This window comes from Brassica rapa, chromosome A09 (assembly GCF_000309985.2).
Source record: "Brassica rapa cultivar Chiifu-401-42 chromosome A09, CAAS_Brap_v3.01, whole genome shotgun sequence".
NCBI lineage: Eukaryota > Viridiplantae > Streptophyta > Magnoliopsida > Brassicales > Brassicaceae > Brassica > Brassica rapa.
In genome coordinates, this window is record NC_024803.2 from 33031077 (window position 1) to 33046582 (window position 15506).

The 15506-nt window shown below is 39.4% G+C and overlaps 5 protein-coding genes across 6 annotated transcripts; 2 read left to right on the top strand and 3 right to left on the bottom strand.

Moving 5' to 3' along the window:
* Nucleotides 1–464: 464 nt before the first annotated feature.
* On the top strand, nt 465–3574 carry LOC103841050 (protein ALTERED PHOSPHATE STARVATION RESPONSE 1). Its single transcript, XM_009117560.3, has 4 exons — nt 465–1735; nt 1814–2001; nt 2370–2593; nt 2673–3574. Exons 1-4 carry the CDS (start codon nt 1003–1005, stop codon nt 3445–3447), a joined length of 1920 nt encoding a protein of 639 aa, XP_009115808.1. The 5' UTR covers nt 465–1002; the 3' UTR covers nt 3448–3574.
* Nucleotides 3553–4776, bottom strand: LOC103841049 (L10-interacting MYB domain-containing protein). Of its 2 annotated transcripts, XM_009117559.3 has the most exons (3): nt 4588–4776; nt 4104–4442; nt 3553–4028 (listed from the first exon to the last, which is right to left on the bottom strand). In XM_009117559.3, exons 2-3 carry the CDS (start codon nt 4440–4442, stop codon nt 3819–3821), a joined length of 549 nt encoding a protein of 182 aa, XP_009115807.1. In that variant the 5' UTR covers nt 4588–4776; the 3' UTR covers nt 3553–3818. The 2 variants fall into 2 exon arrangements, with proteins under 2 accessions (XP_009115807.1, XP_009115806.1); XM_009117558.3 differs by having other exon boundaries at nt 3553–4442.
* A 978-nt stretch (nt 4777–5754) lies between these two features.
* Nucleotides 5755–7296, top strand: LOC103841051 (rac-like GTP-binding protein RHO1). The gene is made up of 6 exons (XM_009117561.3): nt 5755–6128; nt 6243–6330; nt 6430–6539; nt 6631–6694; nt 6774–6904; nt 6982–7296. The coding sequence occupies exons 1-6, from the start codon at nt 6030–6032 to the stop codon at nt 7081–7083; spliced, it is 594 nt and encodes a 197-aa protein (XP_009115809.1). The 5' UTR covers nt 5755–6029; the 3' UTR covers nt 7084–7296.
* A 60-nt stretch (nt 7297–7356) lies between these two features.
* Nucleotides 7357–12257, bottom strand: LOC103841052 (vacuolar protein sorting-associated protein 35C). Its single transcript, XM_009117562.3, has 21 exons — nt 12059–12257; nt 11855–11951; nt 11646–11769; nt 11374–11559; nt 11185–11272; nt 10989–11045; nt 10809–10898; nt 10596–10718; nt 10341–10475; nt 9979–10095; nt 9615–9854; nt 9471–9539; nt 9249–9338; nt 9084–9173; nt 8820–8906; nt 8599–8667; nt 8435–8515; nt 8248–8355; nt 8063–8166; nt 7806–7925; nt 7357–7724 (listed from the first exon to the last, which is right to left on the bottom strand). Exons 1-21 carry the CDS (start codon nt 12140–12142, stop codon nt 7511–7513), a joined length of 2373 nt encoding a protein of 790 aa, XP_009115810.1. The 5' UTR covers nt 12143–12257; the 3' UTR covers nt 7357–7510.
* Nucleotides 12258–12560: 303 nt separating this feature from the next.
* On the bottom strand, nt 12561–14738 carry LOC103841053 (pentatricopeptide repeat-containing protein At3g51320). Its single transcript, XM_009117563.3, has one exon. It carries the CDS (start codon nt 14491–14493, stop codon nt 12895–12897), a length of 1599 nt encoding a protein of 532 aa, XP_009115811.1. The 5' UTR covers nt 14494–14738; the 3' UTR covers nt 12561–12894.
* Between the last annotated feature and the right edge of the window lie 768 nt (nt 14739–15506).

The following is a 15506-nucleotide window of genomic DNA, read 5'->3' on the forward strand; positions in this document are numbered from 1 at the left end:
GCTCCACATGTGTGTTATATACTACTGAGTAGTTAGTTACCATAACTCTTCTGTCTCATTCATCTATCAACTCCACATATTAGTGCATCTCTATTGATCCAAAGGTTGCCCCTTAATCTTTTGAGTCATTGTTTTACTGTTATGATCAAGTTTATAAAGTTTAAGGGGAGTGAAGTATCTGTTTATACATTTAAATGTGTGTATACAATAATAGTAATACCAACTTGGTCTCGTACTCTTCTGCTGCTACCAGATTATAGAAACGCTTGTCCACTTCCACTTGGCATTATCAAAAGTGTAGCCGTTGCAATTGTATTCAGTTCCGAAACTACCCCTCCCCCCCCCCCCCCCCCTTGTTATTTTAATTTTAACCAAGGCAAATGAAACGGTGTTACAAACTTGAGCATTAAACGGTTTTCTTTTCTAACCTCTCTCTCTCTATTTCAAAGTTTTGATATCCTCATTAATTCGAGTTTCAGAAAAGGTTAAAAACAAAAGTAACTTTGACCATGGTACATTCCTGTAATAAAGTTGAAAAATAAAGGTTAGTTTGGTCAAAGTGAACTGTTTGGGAAGGACAAGGCTCTCCGTTCAAAGCTTAAAGAGTGTGTTGTGAGGCTAAACTGAAAAGAGAAGAGTCACAAACTCCAACTACATTCCTCTGGAGAAGCCAAAGTACCCTTCTCTATTCTTCAGCATTCTAAATCCTAAAGTTAAACCCTTTGAGTTTCAGATCAGGACAAAGTTAGGATCTTTTCTTTTTTGCTTTTTCTTTTTCGGTTTAATTTTTTTTTGACACAAACGAGGTAAAGCGCACTTGGTTTCACTTCACGAGTAGAAAATGGGATTTGTAGGTATAGTGTGAGTTCAGTTCAGATTCGTTGTGAAGACAAGAGAAAGAGTGTTTCTTTTGTTGTTTGTTAGATAGATGCATGTTGAAGAACAAGAATAGTGAGTTTGAGTGAGTGAGTGAGGAGAAAGCCATTTTCAGACAAGTAAAAAATGGGGTGTTGTCAGTCTAGAATAGATAGAAAAGAGATAGTGTCTCGTTGCAAAGCGAGGAAGAGATACTTGAAACATCTTGTTAAAGCTAGACAAACTCTCTCTGTCTCTCACGCGCTCTACCTCCGTTCCCTACGCGCCACCGGCTCTTCCCTTGTCAACTTCTCCTCCAAAGAAACCCCTCTCCATCTCCACCACAACCCTCCTTCTCCCTCTCCTCTCCCTCCTCCTCCTCCGCCGCGTCCTCAGCAACCTCCTCTAAGCCCTAGCTCCGAGACCACATGGACCTCCACAACAACCTCCTCCGCTCTCCCTCCTCCGCCGCCGCCTCCACCACCGCCTCCTCCTCAGCCTTCCTCTACATGGGACTTCTGGGATCCGTTCATCCCACCTCCTCCTTCCTCCTCCGAGGAGGAGTGGGAGGAAGAGACAACCACCGGAACCACCACGAGAACCGCAACGGGAACAGCTTCCTCAGTCGCTGCTCCCACCACCGCTCCGACGACAGCTACTCCTCAAGGCTCCTCGGTAGTGAGTGGCTTCTCTAAAGACACAACCACAACGGGAAGCGAGCTAGCAGTCGTGGTGCCGAGGAACAGCAAAGATCTGATGGAGATTATCAAAGAAGTGGATGAGTACTTCCTCAAAGCTGCTGATTCCGGCGCGCCGCTCTCATCTCTCCTCGAAATCTCGACTTCTATCAACGCTACAGCTTTCTCTGCTCATGCCAAAGGTGGTAAAAAACTCAAATTAAGCTCTTCTTGTCTTTCTTCTTCCTGAATCTCATTCATGTCTGTCTCTCTGTCTCCAGGGAAAATGTATAGTAACTACGAATGTAATCTGAATCCGACGTCGTTTTGGACTAAAGGATTTGCGCCTAAGTTGAATGAATACAGAAACTCAGCATTAGTAGTAGGAGGAAACTGCATTGTTGGTAGCCATTCCTCTACTATTGACAGACTCTATGCCTGGGAGAAGAAGCTCTTTCAAGAGGTTAAGGTAAATTTACTTTAATTCCACTGTAAAAGTTTTAACCTTTTCACTTAGTTTCACATTTTAGAAAAATGTTCAATCTTTAAACAAAGTTCAGTTCTTTGAAAAAGTTTAAAATGTTAGTTTGAAGTTTTGAGTATTGAAGTTGCTTGTTTAGTTTTCATCTAAAAATGGATAAAAAAGATAAAAGATTTGAAATGTGGGTGGGTCCAGGGAGTGAGTAGATTGTGTAAGAGACCCACATGTGCACTTAAATTCTGACAATATGATTCTTTGTAAATTTGTAATAATAGTACACTGACACAAAATATATATTTTGCCAAAGCATGCAAATAGGGTGAGTGTGTTTGTTGTTTTGTGAAATGTTGTTGCAGAATGCAGAGAGCATAAAGATGGAGCATGAGAAGAAAGTGGAGCAAGTGAGGAGGCTTGAGATGAAGAGAGCTGACTATGTCAAAACCGAAAAGGCAAAGAAAGACGTTGAGAAGTTAGAGTCTCAGCTCACTGTGTCTTCCCAAGCCATCCAGAGCGCCTCTAATGAGATCATCAAGATCAGAGAGACTGAGCTCTATCCTCAGCTTGTGGAGCTAATCAAAGGGTTAGTTAGTTGTATAACATTCCATTTACTTTCATCTTAAATTAAGAATAAGTGAACATTGTGTAATGTAATGTTATAGGTTGATGTGTATGTGGAGGAGCATGTATGAGAGCCACCAGGTTCAAACTCATATAGTTCAGCAGCTTAAGTACCTAAACACCATTCCCTCCACTGAACCAACTTCAGAGCTTCACAGACAATCAACATTCCAGCTAGAGTTAGAGATCCAACAATGGCATCACTCTTTCTGCAACTTAGTCAAGGCTCAGCGTGACTACATCCAGTCACTCACCGGCTGGCTGAGGCTAAGCCTGTTCCAGTTCAGCAAGAATCCACTCGTCAGGAGCAGCTACGAGTCAAAGATATACAGCTTCTGCGAGGAGTGGCATTTGGCTATCGACAGGATCCCTGATAAAGTAGCATCCGAAGGGATTAACAGCTTTCTCACCGCGGTCCACGGGATCGTGGCGCAACAAGCCGAGGAGCATAAGCAGAAGAAGAGATCAGACTCCATGTTGAAAGACTTTGAGAAGAAAGCTGCTTCGCTGAGGGGGTTGGAGAGCAAGTATAGTCCTTACTCGGTGCCTGAGGGGAGGAAGAAGAACCCGGTGATTGAGAAGAGAGCAAAGGTTGAGTTCTTGAAAGGCAAAGCGGAAGAGGAGAAGAGTAAGCATGAGAAGGCGGTGAGCGTGACTAGAGCCATGACTCTGAATAACTTGCAGATGGGGTTTCCTCATGTGTTTCAGGCTATGGTTGGGTTCTCAAGTGTGTGTATGCAAGCGTTTGAGTCTGTGTACAACCAAGCCAAGTGTATCGGTGAGGAGCAAGAGGAGGTCAAGAGGTTGCTTCCTTAAGAAAAATTGCTTTTACCGTTTCTTCTCTGTCTTTGTTTGATCCAAAGCCCATCCTTTAGGCAACCAACAATGTTATGAACTTGAGTTGAGTTTTAAGCTATTTTAGAAAATGAACTTTTTCATTGAATCATTGCCTGAAAATTTCATGCTACGATACATGTACATTGATTGTTAGAGATGTTTAAGTACATTTCCACTGAAGCCAAGCCAAACGCATGTCACTTCTCAACGACAAGAATGTCTCTCTTGCACTTGGGTTGTTGAAGTTCTCAAGTGCAGCAAAATAGACATTCTCTGCTACGCCGTGAATCCCATCTAGCTCTCTGATACACTCAGCAAGAGTGAACCTGCTCCTCATCTGCGTCACAGCATTAGTCCTTAGCCTCGATGCAGCAGTGAAATATAGCATTGGCAATAGTAGCCTCCACTCCCCTACTAGGCCTACTCTTAACAGCAGCGTACTCATACGAGCGTTGAGGTAACACAGGTTCCTCCTCAAGATGAACAACTCCGAATATCTCAAAGAGCTGCTTGTAAACTGGACAGCCACCTCTTCTTACAGCCTCAGCGTCGGGACACTCCTGTAAGATCAGCAAAAACATATATAGAGATTGAAAGACAAGACTATGCAGCAACATTGTTAAAAAAGTCAGGACCTTTACGTATTGGTCCCAAGATTCATCAGCGGCGATGATACAACCAGTTGATTCATCGAAAACGAAGTTATCTCGAGATAGGATCAGCTTAACGACAGAGAACTCGCGTCTGAGAGCAGCGAACCTGTTCTTGAGATGTTCTTTGTCGCGTTTGATACCACTTCTTGTGTAGAACTCATTGGTTATAAAGTTCCAAGCTTTATTAGATAAGGAGTTGTTCGCTGTGTTTCCTTTACGGACCTGATCGAGTATTAGGTTTGCGAGTAGCTTTGTCAACAAGGCTGTCCACACTGGGTGAGGTTGGTACTGTTGCTGGTCACTGGAGTTCCCTGTCGCCATCTAGAGATTCGGACACGAACAGAGTGAGTTTAAATGTTTAAATGCAGAGAGATCGGGAAGCTACTAAAACCCTAATCGATAATACCAACCAATCAGAATTATCAGACAGTGAACGAAAGAATCAATTTTTTTGTAAAACTCTAACCTCAAGGTAGTGACTGATGATGATGATGGTGAAGAAGAGTGGGCTTGAGAAAGGAAGATGAATTTGCGAAGGCGTTGAGCCAAACAAGCCATTAGCTTTTAGGAATGTTTATTTGATTGCAAAACTACAGGTTTCTTGCATATTCACGTTACTATCCCCCATTTTCTACTCTAATGTTTCAACAAAACCCCCTAAAGTCTTACTTATTCACATTAGGCCCGGTTACTCATAAGAGGACAACCAAGTCCCAATGCAACTGCCAAATGGTTTTGTTAAGTCTAGCCCTAGGCATTCGGATATTCGGTTAGGTTTCGGATATGAATAATTCGGTTCTAGATAATTCGGTTTTGGATATGTCGGATAAATCATTCTTATATCCAATAGGTATTTATGAGATTTTGGTTCGGTTTCAGATCAGTTCCGAGTATCTGTTTAATATGTGAATCAAATATATATATACAAAATATATTATTTAACATGTTAATCTAAGTGGTCTAGTGGTTACGCACTTACATATTCGTCAATTTAACCAGAATTCAAGTCATTAAAGTGTTAATTTTATAAGTATTTACGGTAACAATGTTCTCACTCTTCCTGTCCAATCCGGGTTCGAATGAGGTTGATGTCATTTTACTTTATATTAGAAAGCTGAAACTTATTTTTTTTGGATATTCGGGTACCCGTTTGGTTTTTGGTATTTATTTTTTTGGATATTCGGGTTGGTTCGGTTCTGATTCCGGTTCGATTATTTTGGATATAGAAATATATGGACCATTCGGGTTCTTCGTTTCCGAGTTTTTTTTGCCCAGTTAAGTTATTGTGACAATGTGTGTATTGTGTAATTAATTACCAACCTACCTACCTACTAGTTAATTAATTTTGGACAGATTGTTGGTTAGTGATGTTAGTTAGGGGCATTGCTTAAAAAGGAAAGAACGTTTAATGATGATAACCAAACACACTGTCATGATTTGTAGTACGCAAGAAAGAAAGAAAGGATTCGTTATAAAAGATTTCGAGATGAGATTGGGAGGGTAGAAGAAAACGACAAGTCCTCCCCTAATTTGGTGTTTTTTTGTTTTGTTGAAAGAGCTATTAAAAGAGGAAAATCCACATTAGTCGGAAATAGAAAGAGAGAGAGAATAGAGTTTTAGTTGGCGAAATAAAAGAGAGAGAATAGAGAACGTTTCAACTCCATTTTTCCCGGCCAAAGCTAAACTAACTGTTTCGTTTTCGTTTCTGTCACTTCCCATCTTTCTGGGACAAAGTCCGTTCCTTCTGATCCCCAGATTGTCGATTTAGTTTGAGCATCGAGAAGAAGAAGAAGAAGCTTAACAGAAGGATCTCAAATTCAAGGCCTGCTTAGCCTGAATCTTTGTGCTTTAAAAAAAAATATTTTTGTTCAAATTTTCCCTGAAAATTATAATCTTTTGAGGGAGAAAATGAGCGCTTCGAGATTCGTAAAGTGTGTAACGGTTGGTGATGGAGCTGTCGGAAAAACATGTTTGTTGATTTCTTACACAAGCAACACTTTCCCTACGGTTCTGTCCATTCTTTTACCTCTCATGCTCTTACGTTCTTTCTTTTAATAGTTTCTTTCATCTGTGAAACAACAACATCTCATTGTGTTATGTTCTTGGTTTGTAATCATACAGGACTATGTGCCCACCGTTTTCGATAATTTCAGTGCTAATGTGGTGGTTAACGGAGCCACCGTTAATCTTGGATTGTGGGATACTGCAGGTTCTATATATAAACTTATCTTGTTGTTTTTGAAATTTTGATTTTAGTGTGCTTTTGGATCTGTGATATTTGTATAATGAACAACCAAAAAAAAAACAGGGCAAGAGGATTACAACAGACTAAGACCACTGAGCTATCGTGGAGCAGATGTTTTCATCTTGGCCTTCTCTCTTATCAGTAAAGCCAGTTATGAAAACGTCTCCAAAAAGGTTTAAAAAGAAATCCATCAAAAATTCTTGTTTTTTCTGGTGTAAAGTGTGGTTAACTCTCTCACAAAGTTTATAATTGCGTCTGTTGCAGTGGATCCCTGAGCTGAAACATTACGCTCCTGGTGTCCCCATCATTCTCGTTGGATCAAAGCTTGGTGAGATTTTCTTTCTTTGCTTCTTCTCTCACCTGTTTGATGACATGAGTGTTATTGCTGACTTGCTGCTGCTCTCTAGATCTTCGAGATGATAAGCAGTTCTTCATCGACCATCCTGGTGCTGTCCCCATTACTACTGCTCAGGGAGAGGAGCTGAGGAAGCTTATAGATGCACCTACTTACGTCGAATGCAGTTCCAAATCTCAAGAGGTACACGTGACAGCATTGATTTGTGTTACTATTATAACCGATTTCTAATGTTAATGTGACTGTATGTTTGAATGCAGAATGTGAAAGCGGTGTTTGACGCAGCCATACGAGTGGTCTTGCAACCTCCGAAGCAGAAGAAGAAGAAGAGCAAAGCGCAGAAGGCATGCTCCATCCTATGATGATGATGATGATGGTGATGATTGGGAAAGCTCTGTTTTTATATATTTGTGGTTTTGGTATGTTGAAATTTCTAACAATGCATCAATGAGTTAATGGACAGACACCCAAGTTTGGTTTTGGTCTTTTGTTTTGTTCTTATAATTAAGTGGAGTTTATTCGAATTAAACAACTTTTGCTTCTGCAATTAATTATGAACCAGTTTCAATCCCCAACATATCTCCAGTTAAATCATATTTTGTATGTTGTATCCATCACCTGTAATTCAGCGCAAGTTTCAAACTCAGCAAACATGTTTATAGATAAGTGTAAGCTGGGAAAGTAAAAGTGATGATACAAGTTTTGTTACTCTTTTCATTATTCTCCAACAAGACGACACGCCATGACTATTGATGATGAGTCTAAAATAATGCAAAAGAAAAAGAGTTATCATTCAAACCATTCCATTTTGATTTTCTGGTATTTCTCACTCATGCCACCATCCTCCTGTTGTCTCTGAAACTCCATGTAACGCAGAGTGCTGGTTATGAATGTCCCTGCGCCCGACTCAGCTTTCTTCGTCTCACTTCTGATTAATTCAGCTAAGCTCTGGATTGTTTCGCCTGTTACCTGTGGATTTCCTTTCTCCAAAAAGTAGAGATACCTGCAATTTTCACTCAATTAAGAAAAAGCTTTTTTTTGCAGCGTATGTACCAAGTAGGTGCAACTTAAATGGGTAACTTACTTGTTCAGCAGTTCGACATACAGAGACACAGACCCGGTGCTACTGGCACCACGGGATGCGTTGGCCATTTTCTGAACAGCATCTGCAATTTTTTGTGCCCTCTTCAGGCAAAGCACAACCCTGTTCTCAATTTCATAAATTTCATATTAGTTAAAGTTGCCGTGTTTCCCATCACAACTACTAATTTATCGGTATGCTAATTGTCTATCCTTCCCAGTCTTAACTTTCAAGATTTAGTGCATTCATATGTAGCATACCTCTCTCCATCTTTCAGGTTCTCGCCTTCCTCAGCCCAGTAAAGATGCGCACATTCGTAAACAGCTCTACACTGATCTGGCTTCTTGAGGAGTTTCGCAGAGTACTACAACAACGAAATATAATTTAGCCTAGTTATTATTCAATGTAACACTCACTAAGTCAACTGGCATATAAGGAAAGATACCCCTGTCGCCTTGTGAGTCAAAATATCTCTGTTCTCAACATTAAATACACGCATCCGCTGTAGTGTCCCTATTATTAAACGTAATGCTGTTACTTGTGCCTTTGAATCCTACAACACCCAAAATTTAAGGCTCATGTCAAAGTCCTTCTTAAAGAGATACTTGTAGCCTCGTAAAAATATCACTTACCGAAATTTCTTCTTCATACAGAAGGTATGCCTTCGTGAAGAACTCATATGCGACTGTTTCTAATTCACAGTCATTTGCTGCCTGGGGATTCAAAAAACTATCAGATCATTCACTATATCTGCAGGTTTTGATACGGGATGATCGTAAACTACACGATCATATACCTGAGCACATTGCAAGTAGAGTCGCAATGCCAATTCAGATGCCGAGGCATCAGATAGAACTTCCACGGTCTGAAAAAAAATTGAGATTTAAAATCGCCTCACAGCATTCTTCCAAAGAAAAAACAAATGGTTTTCACTGGGACAACGCCATTGAAGCTCGCGAGACAATTAAACCTTGCGAACTCTTTTCTAACAATCAAGATGTATGTACATACACTGACCTCTGTTAAGAGCTGTAGAATTTTTTGTGGTGTTGACGTGTCATCTCCAAATGGGTTTTCATCTCCACCTCGCATTCGCCTAATTAACTGTGCAAGCATATCATATCAACTCAAGAAAACTCATGTACATACTTAAATTTAAAATCAATTCTTCTTGAAAAATTGGAAGGACACACAAATACTTCCAAATGCTAGACTGAACTTAATACCTTTTCCCCAGTTGGAGAATAGAGTGAATAGCTGATTACATAAAGAAAGACAAACCTTGAGAGCGGAAAAGACAAGGGGTGGTATCGTAAGAGGTAGACGCTTAGGTCCTCCAGTCAGGATGTGCTTCCTAATTCTGAAAATTATCTGTAGTTGGGCATATGAATTAGAAATTGCAGATAAGGTCACCTAGCAATGTATCAAATATAAATATATACACACCTTAGACATTTCTTCTGGGTCATCATTGTAGAGAAAGTGAACCAACCGTGCAACAGAGTTCTGCTCTTCCTGGAAATCTTCTTCATCAATCTAGAACTCAGTATAGAAACCATGTCGGGTACAAGAACAGGTAAGTTATCGAAAGAAAAATTACCCTTTCAGGTGACTATAATACTGTGAACACGAATACAATAAGGATTGATCAAATATATGATTTAGTACCTCATCATTATCAGTTAGCCCGTCAAAATCCTTGATAAGTCCCTTTATCAGTTCAAACAATGCGTCAACCTGCAACACGCAATAAAGAAACGTCAAATCAATAGAGAATGCTGAAAGAAGAAGTTAAATAATAGAAAAGCACACCTCATCAGCCGTAGCAATGCGAGTATCGTTTTTCAAAATGCTCTGAATTATGATAATTGCCATTGTTTTGTTTGTATCGTGGTCAAGGTATTCCATTACTCGAGGATAGTTTGTAAGCTTCAAAATAGTTACAACATCATTAAACTTCTCCAATGGAGCGCTAAGAAATGCAACGATCTGTTTTGATGCCTTGTCATCACAAAGTTTTCCTGTGGCGGAGAGTTGGCTAACACAGGATCCCTAAAGAAAATTTGAAAAGGGAGACAACAATGTGTATTAGCAACTTAAAGAACTGATTAAATAGACACAAAACGTAATTATTAATAAACTTAACACGCTTATACATGCTCGGAAGGTTTTATACCAAAACTTGGTCCACATAGTCTAGACGATCGGAATGGACATGGAGAGTGAATTTCAGAAGAAACAAATATAATGTTACAGATGCTGAGGCTGGCAAGTCCACCTGTGCTTCTACAACCTGAATCATATATAAGATATAGACTCAGTCAACTGCTTATGAAATAACCATAAAGAGATTATCAATGTAATACGATCAGAGGGAACTAGCATAAAAATTACACTGTTTAAGAGCTAAACGTTCATAACAATACCACGGAGATAAAGCTAGAATTTGTAGCTATTCTCTAATACTAGACGCCCTCATGATAAACTCAGGTTTAAGTGTTAAGTTCCTTTAACTTCATGATTAGATGCAGGATTTACCTTCCCAATGGCATGATTCAACTTTGAAAAGGCATCTACTTGCAGGAAATTAGGCAATGCTTCCACACTAGATGCAGCATAGTTCGATAGCCTTTCCATTAGACCCGAAAGGACCATCTTGATATCAACAGATGGCTGAAAAACAAAAAATGATGAAAGGAAATTTATGTTCTGATGGGATAAGGTTTTTTAGAAGTATTATCTTTTATCAAGTACTGCATATAAAAGAAGAAAGGGTGGGTTTATAAGAAGTACCTGAAGTTGTGGACAAGCACCTAATAATACATCGAGAGTTTGAAGGTGAAAGTCATCAGGAAAAACTTGAATAATGCAATCCATCAGGTAGCACTGTGCAAGCTCATCCTTGCAGTTGACAACCTATTACAAAGTGATGCATAATTCATTTCCACCACCAAGTAGACGGAAACTTGGATGCTGAACCTATCCAAAGAAAGAGAGAAACCAGACCTGCTCCAGTATTCTAGGAAGAACAGTATCTCTGTAAACTACAAGGTCAACACCTTCCAACTGACCAAGTATATGAAGGTTTTTTCCAACCTAATCAGCAGTCAAGAGAAGAATTTCAGCAAATAGACATTACTAGCAATCACTAGATGAGAAAAATAAGCTACAAGTTACTGTCATTACAAGATCACGTAGTTCATTCCTTTCTTTCTCCCGTTTCTCCTTCTCCCGAGTAGGTCCCTAGATACAAGAAAGCCTCAACTCAGATTCAGTTAAGTAGGGAAATTTCAGAAAGAGTAGACACTAGACAACAGCATGAACAGACATAAGAACCATGTTCAGTACATACAATGCTGAATATGAGGGAAAGAAAAATAACCTGATGTTGCATTCGGACCCACAGTTTGTTCATCTCAGTAAAATTTTGAAGCACGAACTCTAAAGCATCCATGTGTGTTTCGGTATCTCTGGAGAGAATTAACAAATCATTTGTCTCTTAAAACGTTTCCTAAACTAGCAAAAATCATTCAACATCATGTTGAATGAGAACTAATTCGTGAGGCTTTACCCTTCCAACTCTGAACCAATGCTAGGTAACTTATCCCTAGTGACTTGAGCAAGGTAACTTCTCAAGAAGAGACCACGCAAGGGATGTTGAACAGCTCGGCACATTTCAACAAGATCCTTAAGTATATCCTTAGCAGTAACGTCCTTGGATTTGATATATACAGATCCTATGGTACAGAGAAGATACCTGAAATCCAACTTGATTATTATACATTCAAAATCAGAGAAGTCAAAAGGACAATGTATACTCCGAGAATGAGATGAACAGCTTACAATCTTGGCAAAATGTTACCGGCGTGCTGAACAAGCTCGTAAAGCTCAGCAATGGAGCAACCACGCGCAGTCTCATCCCTAAAGAACATCTCCAAACTCCTCAGCTCATCAGAAGCTCGAATATCTGATCAAATCAGATCGGCACAAGAGTTATTCTCCCAAATTCGGAAAAATGCGAGTCGGAAGAAGATAGATTGCGAGCGACTCACAGAGTTCGTAGTATTTATGAGGAGAAAGCTTGGAAGTGCGAAGCTCGCCGAGCATCTGAGCAGAGAACTTAAGCGCGTCTTTGAGATTGTTGGAGTCCTGCGAGAACAATAATTGCAAAAACGGATCCAGAAGTTAGGGGTGTTCCGATGCGATTTCCGATTCGGAAAAATTGAGTGAAGAAGAAGAGAGGGGGAGATGGATACGATCGCGCGCTGCATGTAGAAAGCATTTTGTTTAACGGCGGCGGTGGCGGCAGCGAGCCACTTCTCATCGTCGTCGGCGATCATTCTGTTTGAGTTGTAACTTTACAGAGAAGAGTCTCAATTTTGACCCAATAATATAAAGTCTCTCCGCATTAAATTGTTCTATCTTCATCATCATCCATTTGCCAAAACACTTTTTTTTTTATTATTTAGTTACATAATGACAATTAAATATATGTGATCAACTCTGTAATATTTAATCGCATACATATTTTTTAATAAAAAAATTCAACAAAATATATTTGAATATTTTCTATATATTCCTTTATTAAATTACTATTTGTTAATACTAATATATAAATGATACATTTTTATTAGATTACTATTAATTTAAAATTATTGAAAATAGTTAATCAAAAATAATGATCTTATAATTAAATTAAGTTTTATGAATATGTGCGAAAACTAAAAAGATCTATAGATTGAAAACAAGAGGGGAATATATACCATCAAAAATTTAGTATCATTCACTGATTCAAAAGTAGGTAAAAATTTCAATTTTCTCATTTAAATTAACATCACTCTCCTCTTTAGCTCCTCACATGCCTTCCCACATATTGATTTGTGTTATAAAGAGCTTCTGGGAATTGGGATTATCTGACCCCAAAAAGGAACAAAAAAATAAAATAGGATCAAATATAATCAAGTGACCTTTTATTTCTCTTGTTTCTATTCTACTCTTGTCTGCAAGAACAGCAATTCATGCGCATTCCTGACAACCTCCAAATATGAAGCCTGGATCTGGCAAAGGAGCAACCGTATACTTGGACTTGGGATTAGCTTATCATGTCAGCACAAGATGTAACATCTTCGTCTACACTAGTCTCAGTAATCACCTTGTCCACCTCTTCGCATCCTAGTCTCAGGTCATGGACTATCTCCTTCAAGTCCACGAGGCCACACCCGGGTACTCGTCCTATTTTCCTCTCCTTCACTACCTCTCTCACTCTATCAACATCCTCCCACCGCCCCGCAACACTGTAAACGTTCATCAGCAGATGGTAATACTTGTAGTTCAGGGGATCTTTTTCTATCAGTGACTTGGCAATGCTCTCCCCTAGGGCCGAGTTTCCTGTGAAACGTGTAGAGCTGAGCAAGTTAGCCCATTTTATAGATTCTGGCGTCACATCTTCCTCTGGCAAGTTCTTCAGAATCCCCTCTGCTTCTTCAGGGAACCCGGCGCTGGAGTAAAGGTTAGCCATGCACCATAGGTGTCCAAAGTTGGGTTTGATCTGGAACTCTTCAACCATCAGGGCGTAGTAACTTTTTCCTTGTGAAAGAAGCCCGTATCTAGCACAACCGCAGAGAACACCAACAAACGTTACTTCATCGGGAATGAGCTCACCATCGATCATGGCTTCAAATAATTCAAACCCATTTTCAGGATTCCCGTGAAGACAATGTGCCAATATCATCACATTCCACGTAACTCTGTTCCTACGGGATACACTGTCAAAAATCCTACGTGCTAACTCTACTTCCTTGCACTTTCCATACATGTCAACAAGAGCTGTATCAACAACCACGTTCGAATTCACCAATGTTCGTATCAAAGAAGCATGAACCGACCTACCTTCCTTAAGTCTATCTGATCTTCCACAAGCTTTCAGTAACAAAACCAAAGTACTGTCATTCCCTCGGAATCCTGCTCCGACCATCTCACGGAACAAACTAATCGAAACACCAGGGTTGTTAGCACCCAGATAAGCATCGATCATGATATTCCAAGAAACCAAATTTCTCTCAGGCATTTCATCGAACAACTTGCGAGCCGACCAAACATCACCACGTCTCACCAACCCAGCTATCAACGAGTTCCAAGATACAATATCTCGCTTGGGTATTTCAACAAACACCTTCTTCGCAAGATCCAATTCGCCACAACAAGTATACATACGCATTAACGAGTTCTGAACAGCCAAAACTTGATCGCATCCACGCTTAACAGCCTGCCCGTGACACATTTTGCCGGAATCAATCTTCCCGATACAACTAAACAACGAGACGAAGGTGTAGGAGTCAGGAACAAACCCACATCTCATTACATCAAAGTAAAAGCTCAATGCTTTATGAGGAGTGGAAGAGACCCAGAACGCCTTAAACACAGCATTCGCGTTGTAGAGCTTCCCAATGCTTCGGAATATCGAAACGGTGCAGCTAGCGTCACCGAAACGCGAAGAACACTTCAACAATCTGATGGCCCAAGAGGAATCCCAGAAGTTACCGGAGGTGATGAGCCTCGCGTGGACTTGGAAGAGGTGTTTAACGGAGCTTGATTCGTCGAGGAGTTTGAAACTTTTGAGAAGAGCGAGAACGGGGGCGTTGGAGTTAGATCTGGATGTGACGAATTGGCGAATAGAAGAAGCTTTTGCCATTCATCTCCAGCTTGGATTCTTAGAGTTGACTCAGGGGTGGATTCGGAAATCGCCATTAACCAAGGATCATATCTATGTTGGGACTGAGGAGCGTCAACGGATTACAGATGCAAAGGAGAACGTAGGCGGCGAAGGAAGGAGAAATCGTTCAGTGTTAAAAACCTTAAGAGAGACCCTCTGAGAGAGCAAGAGGATACCGGTTTTCCTAACCAAGTCAGATCATGCCAAAGAGGAGTGTTAAAATCAAATAATTTAGAGGGAACCAGGCACCAAACCAATCAAAGGATCAAACCAAACGCAAATAACCAAAATCAAAACCAAAACCAAAACCGAACTAGACCGATATTTATTTAAAAAGTCTAAACGGTTTATGTTTTTTTATAACATCAATTTAGATTATGTTCTTTCACGGTTTATGCTTTCTTATTCCCTTAACTAAACTAGAACAAAACAAACAAAAAACAAATAAATACTCAGAATACTATATACCTATTATATTTATTTTTAAAATAACTTTTCTCAAATTATTATTTATGAATCAAATATTTATATATATGTACATATTTAAAATTATAAAACGTACTATCTAAAAACCAAATTATTATTTATCTTAATTATATAAAACTATTTTAATTGCCTGATTAGTTTATTTGAAAATTTGAATAACTTTTTTATTTGAGTTATTCTAAAATATCCATATATTCAAACCAAATTGAACTAGATCCAAAAATTTGAATATAAACCGTTTTAATTTTGTTACTAGAACAGTACAACTAAATTTAACTGCATTTCACTGACAGTTCTTATATATATCTTTACATCCAAAAACTGAAAACCGAAAATGTCTATCCAAATCTAACTAGAAACCGAACACACAGAGAAAATAAAAATATTCAGGAGCATTTATGAAGTTTTTTTTGTTTGAAAAGAAGATAAAAGGGAACTTAAAAAATGGCGTGATTGGGATAAGGCACCTCACGACCTAACTTTAGTTAAGATTGAGTTACAAATCA

Excerpts from the sequence above, each read along its gene's own strand:
- LOC103841053 (XM_009117563.3), bottom strand. The coding sequence starts at position 14,493 with ATGGCAAAAGCTTCTTCTATTCGCCAATTCGTCACATCCAGATCTAAC.
- LOC103841052 (XM_009117562.3), bottom strand. The coding sequence starts at position 12,142 with ATGATCGCCGACGACGATGAGAAGTGGCTCGCTGCCGCCACCGCCGCC. Across the intron at positions 9,174-9,248 it reads ACCCAGAAGAAATGTCTAAG|ATAATTTTCAGAATTAGGAA; the intron begins GTGTGTATATAT and ends GCCCAACTACAG. Across the intron at positions 7,725-7,805 it reads TATGTCGAACTGCTGAACAA|GTATCTCTACTTTTTGGAGA; the intron begins GTAAGTTACCCA and ends TGAAAATTGCAG.
- LOC103841051 (XM_009117561.3), top strand. The coding sequence starts at position 6,030 with ATGAGCGCTTCGAGATTCGTAAAGTGTGTAACGGTTGGTGATGGAGCT. Across the intron at positions 6,331-6,429 it reads TGGATTGTGGGATACTGCAG|GGCAAGAGGATTACAACAGA; the intron begins GTTCTATATATA and ends AAAAAAAAACAG. Across the intron at positions 6,905-6,981 it reads GCAGTTCCAAATCTCAAGAG|AATGTGAAAGCGGTGTTTGA; the intron begins GTACACGTGACA and ends GTTTGAATGCAG.
- LOC103841049 (XM_009117558.3), bottom strand. The coding sequence starts at position 4,442 with ATGGCGACAGGGAACTCCAGTGACCAGCAACAGTACCAACCTCACCCA.
- LOC103841050 (XM_009117560.3), top strand. The coding sequence starts at position 1,003 with ATGGGGTGTTGTCAGTCTAGAATAGATAGAAAAGAGATAGTGTCTCGT. Across the intron at positions 1,736-1,813 it reads TTTCTCTGCTCATGCCAAAG|GGAAAATGTATAGTAACTAC; the intron begins GTGGTAAAAAAC and ends CTCTGTCTCCAG. Across the intron at positions 2,002-2,369 it reads AGCTCTTTCAAGAGGTTAAG|AATGCAGAGAGCATAAAGAT; the intron begins GTAAATTTACTT and ends ATGTTGTTGCAG.